Raw genomic sequence first — 11,903 nt, 5'->3', positions numbered from 1 at the left:
TTTTATTACTTTTTGTATTTTATTTTTATCGTTTTATTTTATATTTGACCTTTTTTTTAATGTTGGAAGGGGTGTGCAGACATGGAACATGGCAGGAAGTCATTTTTTATTTTTCCATGCTGTATTACGGGCACTATGTGGGACTTGACTTATAGACAACAAATGTAAAGCATGCATGTAAATGTAAATGCATGTCTGCTTATGAGTTGATTTATTGAATTAAATTTGAAATTGAATGAATAAGAAATTCATTTGATCAGCATAAAACATTTCACATTTGTAGTAATGGAAGCAGTCCGAATTGCACAAACCCATGCACACAAGTCAGCAAGGATAAGCAGCACACTGTACCCTACACCCACTCACAGCCTCTGCTGATGACTGCCGTCATAGCAACAGATAGACATAACTATACCACCCTTACACACAGTCCTGTAGAGCAGAGCCTTACACACATACACATATCTCCAGTCCCATGTGGAGCTAGACAGCTACACTCAGCGAGTAAAAAAGAAGGATAACAGAAAGTCAACGCACTATCATCCGTATAATTCAGTTTCAGAACGTTAGGTGGGTAATATGAACACATTGTTACATTTCAATGAACGTTTATTTCCACTACATACATATAGTATGTAATGGGAAGTTTAAAACATGCCACTCTGACTGCACAATACTAACAATCCAAACAGTCCCAGATGACAACATAAGTGTCTGATAGGCCTACTGGAACATGGTGCGGCCCAAACCAGCAGTTGTGATTTCGACAGACAGAGTGACAAACATTTCAGGGAAGAGACTTTAGTGGGCTAACCACAGATGACTGACCACTTTTCTCTGGAAGCAGATGCTCGCTTCTCTCTTGGGCCACAGCTGAAAAGGGGAAAAGAAGGCAGGGAGGGAGTCAGCAGGGTTTTGAAACCCACTTTCACTTCCCAAAGCAAAAGGCTATTTCAATACAGCTCGTTCTAGTGATTTGTTTCCCTGTGCCCACTGCTAACTTTTGCTGAAAGGGAGCGTTTAGGATTAGAGTGTTTACAAAAGACCTACCAGTTCCCAAGTCATGAAGTGAAGTTACTCTTCACTTGTTTTTCATAAATCAGAAGAGGAAAAAAAAAAAAAAAACTACATGACTAAAAACCCTTTAAAATCAGACTGATATGGATTTTATATGAATTTCTGTATTATCACTTGACAGGCACACTTTTCATTCCAGTGTTGATGTATTTCCTATTAAAACAAGATTTGGGTCATCCCTTTTTTAGCCAATTGAATCATTAACCATGATTTGGTAGTTGCCAGTTGGCAGGAGGAGGGGCATACTCATTCTAGGGTGCATGTGATTGGATAAAAATCTGTGTAGTGCAGGATGAGTCAACAATATGTTAGTATTCCTGGAAAAATACGTTTTTAAATTATACATTTTTTCTCATAGTGTATTGATGCCTTCAAAGCTAATAGACATTGACAAAAAGTCACAAAACTTTATTAAATGGAGTTGAGCTGTCCATAAATTTCAAAATCAGCCCTCGGTTTTCATGGAACATCAATGATATGTGGATTTTTGTAAAATATTTCGAAAGCTCTTTTTTATTATGACACCCAAGTGTTTGTACTTTCAGCGCACTGAATGTGTATCTGTATGTTATGTCTGATTCAGTCACATGGTACTTGGGAATTACACAAACTCTCTCAGCCCAGCACAGAATGTCCATGCTCACTGTTCACTCAAGGTCTCCTCTATCGCCCACATTATTTAATTATCTGCAGTAGTATTTCTCACTCTAATCACTTGGATAAGTATTGGTTGGTTGATTATTTAATGATTGTATTTTTTTAAAGATTAAATTTTTTTGCCTTTATTGCGATAGGATAGTGTAGAGTAGACAAGAAGCGAAGTGCGAAGACTAATATTAATTCATTTGAATTATTCTTATATTTTACATATCTTTAAATCCATTGAGTCTCCTAAGATATGAAAGAGCAAACTCTCATGATCAAATATATTTTTCCTCAGGGCATATGTTTCTAAGTTCCTAGACTTTTTTATTATTATTATTATTATTATTATTATTAATGATTAAAGTATTATTATAATTTTTCCACAACTAAAGTTTTTTTTAATCATAGGAATGAGCAATTTCCAAGAGTTTCCTAGGCCTTGAAATCAATCAAATTAAATATTTCCAGGTTTTCCATGACTGTCCTGTGAAGACCCACAGTTAACTATCAGTTTAAAGACTAATATTTACATTCATGCATTTTGGCAGACACTTTTATCAAAAGCAACTTAAATTCATTTTATTAGCACATGCATTCACTGGGAATCGAACCCATCACCTTATTGTTGTTAGCGCGATGCGCTACTGTTTGAACTACAGGTCAGGAAAGCTAAAATAAGTTAATTAAGTGTTTTAAATACATAAAGGACAAGCCTACAATACCAATCTCTTACTGAAATCCCCTTTTAGTCAAACTTCATGTAGCTAGAAAAATGCAGCCAAGACTATTCTTTGTAAAGCCCTGTTCACACTGGCATCGATTAAATTACTGAAAGTCTCAGAGTTGTTATAATATCAGTTTCTCATGCAATTTCATTGTACTAAATATGCCTTACATTCGGTTCGCCTGGATACAGTAGTATAAATTACATACAAAAAATAAATTAAATAAATAAATAACGCAACTTGTACACGCAATAACCTCCTAGTCCAAAACTGGTTTCTGCAGGACACTCATCTGCTTTGTGTTGATTTGGGCTATCTGAGCGCGTGCACTTCCTGGATCTGGACCGTCCCACAGCGCATGGGACGCCGCTCAAACCCATCCATCCGGCCGCCTCGTGTGTCAGTTAGTATTCCTCACATTACACGCACAATCCCGTCCTCCGTGTGAACAGGCGCGATGAGCGTCGAGCTCATTCTAACAGGTGGTGAGCGATTTCAGGTGGAGCAGCAGTTCATTCACTGAGCCGACCGGCGCGCGAGCTGAGAGAATCACTTGCTCCTCGTTATTTAGACTCCAGTGTGTATTGACACATCCTAATCGTCGTATTTAGGTTATTTAGGCGATGGACTGTTTGTTTTAATTAGCCCTCAGCTTACAGGTGGGCGAAAGCCGTTTGTAGGACGGCCCCTCTTTCAGTTCCTCAACAGGAGACGCGGGACTGTCATTTGTTTGCCATCCTGTGGGACAGAAGAAACGGCTCCGTTAACAGGTGCGAGGCTAGACAAACACAACGCGATTTGAAGAGTATTTTTATTTGTGTTCGCGGTAAATTAGAAGCTATATCTACATATCTAACATTTTTACGAAGCCTCTTTCGTTCCGGAGGAGGACCGACACAGCCATGTCAACCAAAAAACGGATGGATTTAACGAGAAGGAGCCGAAGCCCCGCGGTGTCCGAGGCGGAGATGTTTGGTGATTTTCAGGAGTGGTGCCTTCGCACTTACGGGGACTCCGGCAAAACAAAGACCGTCACCCGGCGAAAATACAACAAAATTCTGCAGACCCTCTTACAGAGCGACGACTCGGAGGGCGTCTATATCGAGAGCAACCACATCAACGCCAAATTTAAGTTCTGGGTGAAATCCAAAGGTTTCCAGGTGGGCAACATGGACAGCGAGCCGAACGAGAACGAGAACGGGGCAGCGGACAGACCGGTCCTGTACGTCCCCATTAAGGCAACGGTTAGTATGGGTGCTCTTTTCCCCGTCTGCTTATCAAACGCGTAATACTGCGTGACATTTGCCTATGCAAATCCTGCGCCAGACGCACAATGGAGCACATGTTTACGCATCGCGCTGCCGGTGAATCTTGTTCACGGTTGTATATTATATCTGTAGTGGAGTTCATGTCACTCTCGAGTCTCCGGTAACCACTTGTTCGTGTGTCACTCCGCCCGGTATCCACGGGAACGGTGGAACGGTCTGCCACCCGATTGTCCGGAAGCTGTTATCATCACTATCAGACACTAATAATCAACACCAATTTACCCTTAGTGTAATTTAGAGCTAACGAATCAAATATTTATTGTGAAATGTGCATTTAAGATGCTCTGCTAGTTAAAAATATGTATTAAAATTTAATTTATACAGGCGATACCTTGAACATACCTGTTTGTGACGTTGTTTTCAGTTTCTGAATGTTTTTCAATTTATGTTTGAATTGTTTTTTTGTTTTTTTTGTGAGGCTTAAAAAGACTGTCCATAGTTTGTAAAACATGCTGGCGTAAATGGCTTGGCATACTATTTATTATATTATATCAACCTTTTATTCATATTTTTATTAGTAGTAGTAGTAAAATAGTGTAAAAAATGTAAATGTAAAATAATATGGTTTTGAAAAGTCAGTGTAGTGTGACCAGCAAGGAAGACATTTTGTTGTCATGTGAAAGGAAACCAGACACAGAGGAAACCTTTTGATCTTCATGAGTGTTAAAGAAGCTTTTACAAAATATAACATATTTTAATATATATAAGACAGATTTTGTTCAGGTCAAGTAGTCCTGGGAAAACTCTTGATATTTTTATTTTTTGTGCAGTACTTGAAATTTTTGCTACCGTGACCTTTTAAGTAGTGTATTCACTGAGTAAACTCAAGTGTATTCAAAGTACATGGAAAGTATTTTAGTACATTTCATTTGAGGTTATACACTACTTTACATTTTTAAAATTAGTAGGTCAAACTATTAGTAGAAATGTTTTTCAAAAATGTAGGAAGCCAATATCATATAACCATTATCACTGACCCACATGTGTCTGTTTGGGGTTAGTTAGACCAACACAATCTCATGATAATTCATAATTTTGGCGAATTGGTGGCCATTCGTATGAAACCACACAGTTTCATCTGCTTATGCTGCACTGACAGGTTTAACGGTGGACCTTCAAGCTTATTTTTTCCCTAAAAATCATGTTTTCATACGAATCAAATCGGATGAATTCATATGGAATTGCCAACTCATAAAATAGTTACGTGTTTAGAAACAGCATCCTTTTGAAAGCCCATTTCAGTTAGTGGTCCCTATTCATGCATTTCTTTCTTTTCTTTTCTTTTTTTTGCATTTTACCATTTATAAAAGCATTTAGTGACACAAAAATGAAACCATGCCAATTTCTTTTTTTTACAGCATTCATGTATTGAGACCTGTTTTAGAGAGAAGATGCATGTTTTTAATTAGAATGACTCTTTCTCGAATGATTAATCTTCATAATGTTATTTTCTGAGCTGAAGAGTTCAGGTTTTCAGGCCGTTGACTTTTTTATAATAATTGACTAAACCTAAACACACCTGCTGATTCGGTTCACCTGTGTAGCTTAGTGAGACAATATGGCAGTGTGTGGTATTATTGGTGAAAAGACTAGTAAGAAATGTGTGTGTACAAGAGCAATAGAGAGGCAGAGAAGAGGTGAGCAGGTCAGCTCTCAACAGAACAAATGGTATAATCAAAAGCCCAGATGAAGATTCATCTCATGAACATTTCACTGATAAAGGAAAGGAAACTGGTATGATGGAAAAGTTAAGATGGATGCGCCCTCCGCGCTCTGTGTACCCTCATAATGAAGAGGCTGCCCCAGATTTGTCCTATTCAAATACTATTTTCGCTCTCTCTCTTTGATTTGGGTGTTCTGCTTTCTTTATGAGACATTCCTCCCATTCAGTTCACTCAGGGGGGCTAATTGACGTGAATAGGAGGAACTGAGAGAAAGTGATTCCCTCCCCATTCGATTACCAGTGCAGTGACCGTGTACCAATATGCACAGGTAACACAGATCCAGACACCCAGATTAGCTCTGACCTGGTGTTGAGCTCAGCTTAAAACAAAGCTGTGAGGCCGACTCGCACTCGAGCACCTGTGTGAAGGAGATCTTGTCTATCAGCATGTTTATATCATGGCCATTGCCTGAAGGTTTTATATCAGATGTGAAAAGTAGAGAATCTTATATCTATCCTGTGGTACACATTTCAACTAAATAGAACTTGTTTCAAAGATCACCTGATTCTCTTCTTTGAATTTTAAAGGAATTATTTAACCTCAAATCATTATTTAATCACCTTCATGTTGTTCCAAACCATATGCTGTTATTTTTTTCAGTGAAACACAGACTTGGATGTGTCTAAAGAAATGTGATGCAGCTATTTTCCATACGAAATTTTAAAAATGTGAAGTTTTGAGCGCTGTTGAGCGAATTCGTAAACAACTCTGATTGGCCATTGTGTTCACTGGCTCAACATATATGTCTGTGATTGGCTTCAATGATCAACGCTTCAAAAACGTTGTAAATAGTCATCAATGACGCTCTTCACCGAGTGCTTACACAGATACATATGGGAGCGTTTGAAAGCACTCAAACACTCCCACTTTCGACACGCTTTCAAATTCAAACACTTCCGTGTGCTTTCAGATGCTCCTGTGCGTTGATTATTGAAGCCAATCAAAGACATATCTGATGAGCATGTGAACACAATGGCCAATCAGAGGTGTTTACGAATCCGCTCAACAGTACCCAAAGCATCACATTTTTAAAATTTCAGTACCGATTGGTACTGAAGTCAGTACTTTGGACAACTCTATGGCAGAAGAATACCTGAAACAGTGTTTAAGTGAAGCCCTGGGTATATTTTGTTTTTTTTACACTAGTGTACACACACAGTCGAATGCACAGCTTGCAAAGTATATACTTCATTTGACTCGATGCATACACAGGCGATGCATGCACAGTTTTGAGTAATCTCTTGCCACGAGTTACAATCCATGTAAACATCTTTGTATTCTTTCTTGCAAGAGTTGTACAAATGAGGGTTTTTTTCTAACCTCTTCACACAATCTCTCGTCTATTTAGGCCTCCATTGTCTCTGTAGTTTGCATGCGTTCCGGTCTGTTCTGTTTATGCAGTTTTTCTTTGACTACCTTGTGAATCGATGGCCCCATGGCATGGTTGCCACCTTGAGGACAAACTAATTATTGCAGAAAAAAAAAAAATAATTAAATACGCATGTGTGACCTGCGCGTACAAAGTAAGTGCGGTTACAAAAATCCGGCAGTGCGCATACTCTTCTGATGATGAAATTTGCATTACGCGCACTATATGCTGACCCTCGCATATGTATAAAAAGTGAAGTATACTTTGGCCTTAAAGGTGCCGAAGAACATGTTTTCAAAAGATGTAATATAAGTCTTAAGTGTCCCCTGAATGTGTCTGTGAAGTTTCAGCTCAAAATACCCCATAGTTTTTTTTTTATTCATTTTTTTAACTGCCTATCATTATAAATGCGCCGATTCAGGGCACGCGGCCCCTTTAAATCTTGTGCGCTTGCCTTAAACACCATAAACAAAGTTCACACAGCTAATATAACCCTCAAAATGGATCTTTACAAAGTGTTCGTCATGCAACATGTCTAATCGTGTAAGTATAGTATTTATTTGGATGTTTACATTTGATTCTGAATGAGTTTGATAGTGCTCCATGGCTAAAGCTAACATTACACACTATTGGAGAGATTTATAAAGAATGAAGTTGTGTTTATGAATTATATAGACTGCAAGTGTTTAAAAAATGAAAATAACGACAGTCTTGTCTCTGTGAATACAGTAAGAAACGATGGTAACTTTAACCACATTTAACAGTACATTAGCAACATGCTAACGAAACATTTAGAGAGAGAGTTTACAAATATCACTAAAAATATCATGTAATCATGGATCATGCCAGTTATTATTGCTCCATCTGCCATTTTTCGCTATTGTCCTTGCTTGCTTACCTAGTCTGATGATTCAGCTGTGCACAGATACTGGCTGCCCTTGTCTAATGCCTTGAACATGGGCTGGCATATGCAAATATTGGGGGCGTACACCCCGACTGTTACGTAACAGTCAGTGTTATGTTGAGATTCGCCTGTTCCTCGGAGGTCGTTTAAACAAATGAGATTTATATAAGAAGGAGGAAACAATGGAGTTTGAGACTCACTGTATGTCATTTCCATGTACTGAACTCTTGTTATTCAACTATGCCAAGGTAAATTCAATTTTTGACATGGAGCATTGTTGTTATTGTTAGCTAAAATTAAAACTATTAATTGTTTTCAGTAATTGAAAAAGTTTTTTTAAGGAAAAACATAAAATTTATAAAACGTAACTGAACTACTAAAATGACTAAAACTGATATAAAAATAAATTAACTCTAAATAGCAATATTAAGAAAAAAACAAAAACTAATAAAAATATAAAACTTAAATAAAATTAAAAAAATAAAACTTAAATTAAAAAAAAAAAATACTATAACGATACTGTATGTAAATAATACTAAATAACACTGACATGGACTACTGTTTTATGGTGTCTTTTTGGTGTTTTTTGTCCTTTTGGAGCTTCACAGTTCCTAGCGACTATGACCTGTTGTGGTTTGGAAGAGCTGCTTCAAAAAAATTCTAAAGTCCATAAAAAAAAGGAAAAGTAAAAGGTTTGGAAGAACATGAGGGTGAGTAAATAATGATAAAATTAAAATTTTGTATGATCTATTCCTTTAACATTCTTTTTTGTTGTTGTTTACATTAGTATATCTAAGTCAAGTCACCTTTATTTATATAGCACTTTTACAATACAGATTGTTTCAAAGCAGCGTTACAATTATAACAGGAAAATTATGCAATAAAGTTTGTTTCGGTTGTACAGCAGCTCTAGAAGAAAATAGTGTCATTGTTTAGCTTGAGTCAGTCCAGTGTTGATATAGTTCCGTTGTAATAATCATCAGTTATTAATTCAGTGCATTTCATCTATATTTATTCATCTATAAAATGTTGTAATAGTATGGTGTCCCCAACTAAGAAAGCCAGAGGCGACAGTGGCAAGGAACCCATCAGGTGACAGAATGGAGAAAAAACCTTGGGAGAAACCATGCTCAGTCAGGCGGCCAGTTCTCCTGTGGCCTTTTATCCTGATGTACTTTTACACTGATTTTAAGTGAAAACTAACTACAGTACTGCATTCTGTTATTCGCCTCATTGGTGTGCTTGTGTGTAGTAGTAATTTGACGTTAGAGTGGACTGATCAGCAGCTCGGTATGAAGACGGTGATCAATCTGTCGTTGCGACTGACAAACTGTTTTTTCTCAGACAGTATTACTCATCAAAACAATCAGCTTAAAATAGTGTGAATACAGCAGATATCATCCACACATGAAAATAGTTCCTCATCTGACTCACCTTAAATGACCTGTAGCAGGAGAGTTAAGTGGGAATGACGGGATGAAATTGCTTATAGGGATGAAGGCATGAGAGGAGAAGGAGGAGAATTTTTTTTTAATGTCAGCTCAAGACAGAAACATGACAATAGCCAGGTTTCCATCCAAGTTTTTTTAAGGTTTAGCATTTCAAAATGGTTACCGATATAGCTGATCGTTCAATGAGATGGAGCAAGAGAAAGCAGAGGGGATTTCAGGAGAGGGAGAAACAAGAAATGATGTTGAGAGAGGGAGAAAGAGGTGGCTGGAGGAAACAGTCACACAGCCATCACATGCAGTTGACACCAGCGTCTGTGGACACTATTAATAGCCCTTAACGTTCCTCTCTTTCCTCCCTTTCTCTCTCTCCAAACACTGAGCAACTGTTGCAGAAGAACGCTGTTCTCTCTTTTGCTTATTTTGTTCTAAAGCTTCTTTTACTTTGTGGGGTGGGGTAGGACAGGAATCTTAAGACAACATAAAAACATTAAGTACAGGGAGCCCAAAAAGTATTTGGACTCTTACATGTTTAAAAACGATTGAATGTCTTTGTGTTTTAAAAGAAACTCTTCTGAGTAGAGCTGGGTTTTGAAGGATTAGTTCACTTCAGAATTAAAATTTCCTGATAATTGACTCACCCCCATGTCATCCAAAACGTTCATGTCTTTCTTTCTTCAGTCGAAAAGAAATTAAGGTTTTTTCCATATAGTGGACTTCAACAGCTACCAATGGGTTGAAGGTCCAAATTGCAGTTTTAGTGCAGCTTCAACGGGCTCTACATGATCCTAAACGAGGAATAAGGGTCTTATCTAGCGAAATGATTGTTCATCAACGTATATACTTATTAACCACAAATGCTCATATTTCACTGCTCTGCGATAAACCACGCATTACGTAATCATGTTGGAAAGGTCACGCGTGATGTAGGTGGAATTAAAACTCATTTTCTCCCTCAACTTCAAAATCGTCTGACATCGTTGTTTTACCTTTTTTGTAAAGGCCGTTTGACTTTGCACATTCGCTTTGTAGACACTGGATCGGTACTTCCGCCTACATCACGCATGACCTTTCCAACGCGATGCTTGGTGCATCGCAGAGCAGTGCAAGACGAACATTTGTGGTTAAGAGTATATACATTTTTATTTCTTTAGAAAATGAACGATCCTTTTGCTAGACAAGACCCTTATTCCTTGGCTGGGATCATGTAGAGCCCTTTGAAGCTGCATTGAAACTGCAGTTTGGGCCTCCACTATATGGAGAAAAATCCTGGAATGTTTTCCTCAAAAACCTTAATTTCTTTTCGACTGAAGAAAGAAAGACATAAACATCTTGGATTACATGGGGGTGTGTAAATTATCAGGAAATTTGAATTCAGAAGTGAACTGATCCTTTAATACAGATTCCCATCTTCAATATGATTCCAATTCACAAGCTCTTGATTTTTTTCAATACAGACTGCAAACTCACTTTTGCTAACTCAAATATGTGTAATATATGGCCCTCTTTGTGCTTAGCTGGATGTGTGTGCATGTGTTTGTGTGTAGTCTAGCCTCTGCCCTGCCTAAGGGAGCATCTCAACTGGGACGGCCTGTTTTATCACTCCATTCATCTGAGTGCCTTTTAGGAGCCCCAAACGCTGAGCTAAATTATTCTGTGTTAGTGAAAGACCCTCCCTCAGCACACACGGGCTGGGAATGTTTGATGGTTGTTTGTGTTTGTGGTCGGCCATGTGCAGGTGTAGAGAAGAGATCGTGGTTGTGATCGTTGACATCATCATGGGCCATACCCCTGCAGATGGAGTGGGAGGTGTTTTTGCTGTGTTTGTCTGAACGGTCAGTGAGCTGTGACGTGTTTACCACCATTTCCAATTAGGGATGGGCATTTTGGTCATTTTTTTTTAGCATTTTGTGCCATGAGCGTCTCAAGAACCCTATATTCTGTTCTGTTGCACTTTAGAATTTGAAATATTTTTAGGCTTTTTTAATGGCAGTTCTCTCTTTAAACAGTTTTGAAAGCTGTAAATTGCTGTCTGATGACAGACAATTTGTTTTATTGGTATCAGTCAATATATTTAAATCTAAATGCTGATTTCCTCTATTTTAGATTTCTTTCAGGCATCTAACATTAATTTAACAATCTGTAAAAACACTAATAATTTAATCAATGTTAATGTTATTTTAGTATTATTTATTTAGTACACTCTAAAAAGTGTGGGGTTAAAAATAACCCAAGTTGGGTTAAATATGGACCCAGTGATTGGGTTGTTATTATTTTAAAAAAATTACTATATTGTTAGCTTAAAGGGGCTCTCTGTAGGAATGACACCCAGTGTTCAAAATAGGTACTGCAGTCCAAATTCAAAATATTGTTTGGCCCGCCGCCTCGTTCAAAGACAAGGGTTGCCAGCTTTTACAGCATATGGTTGCCAGCAACAATAGGGAGTGCAATTGACAATGAAAGCTGAGGAGACTTGCACACTGTAAGCTGATGAGTTGATTTATCTGTTTTTATATGCTGTTGTTCATATAGATATTTAGATGGATTCAGAGGCTTTTTAGTAGAGATGCACCGATTGCAATTATCTTGGCTGATTCCGATTTCCGATTTTTTTGTTAGTGTGATCGGCCAATACATATTTTTTTCCGATTTTCTTTCTAAGAACTATAAATGACAACATATA

At 37.8% G+C, this 11,903-nt stretch overlaps 1 protein-coding gene and 1 long non-coding RNA gene across 3 annotated transcripts in view; one reads left to right on the top strand and one right to left on the bottom strand.

Moving 5' to 3' along the window:
* LOC125259653 lies at nt 1-2,823 on the bottom strand. Its single transcript, XR_007182866.1, has 2 exons — nt 2,688-2,823; nt 1-873 (listed from the first exon to the last, which is right to left on the bottom strand). It is a non-coding gene; the product is annotated as an uncharacterized LOC125259653 (long non-coding RNA).
* A 45-nt stretch (nt 2,824-2,868) lies between these two features.
* The window catches only part of nol4lb (nucleolar protein 4-like b), a 122,512-nt gene continuing 113,477 nt past the window's right edge, over nt 2,869-11,903 (top strand). For both annotated transcript variants that reach the window (XM_048177471.1, XM_048177470.1), the window contains exon 1: nt 2,869-3,691. In XM_048177471.1, the coding sequence (XP_048033428.1) occupies nt 3,350-3,691 (342 nt within the window). In that variant the 5' untranslated portion in view covers nt 2,869-3,349. The remainder of the gene's footprint in view (nt 3,692-11,903) is intronic.

The sequence above is a fragment of the Megalobrama amblycephala genome, linkage group LG24 (assembly GCF_018812025.1).
Source record: "Megalobrama amblycephala isolate DHTTF-2021 linkage group LG24, ASM1881202v1, whole genome shotgun sequence".
NCBI classification, from domain to species: Eukaryota; Metazoa; Chordata; class Actinopteri; order Cypriniformes; family Xenocyprididae; genus Megalobrama; species Megalobrama amblycephala.
The sequence above is the reverse complement of the archived record's forward strand: the minus strand, read 5'-3'. Positions and strand labels throughout refer to the sequence as shown.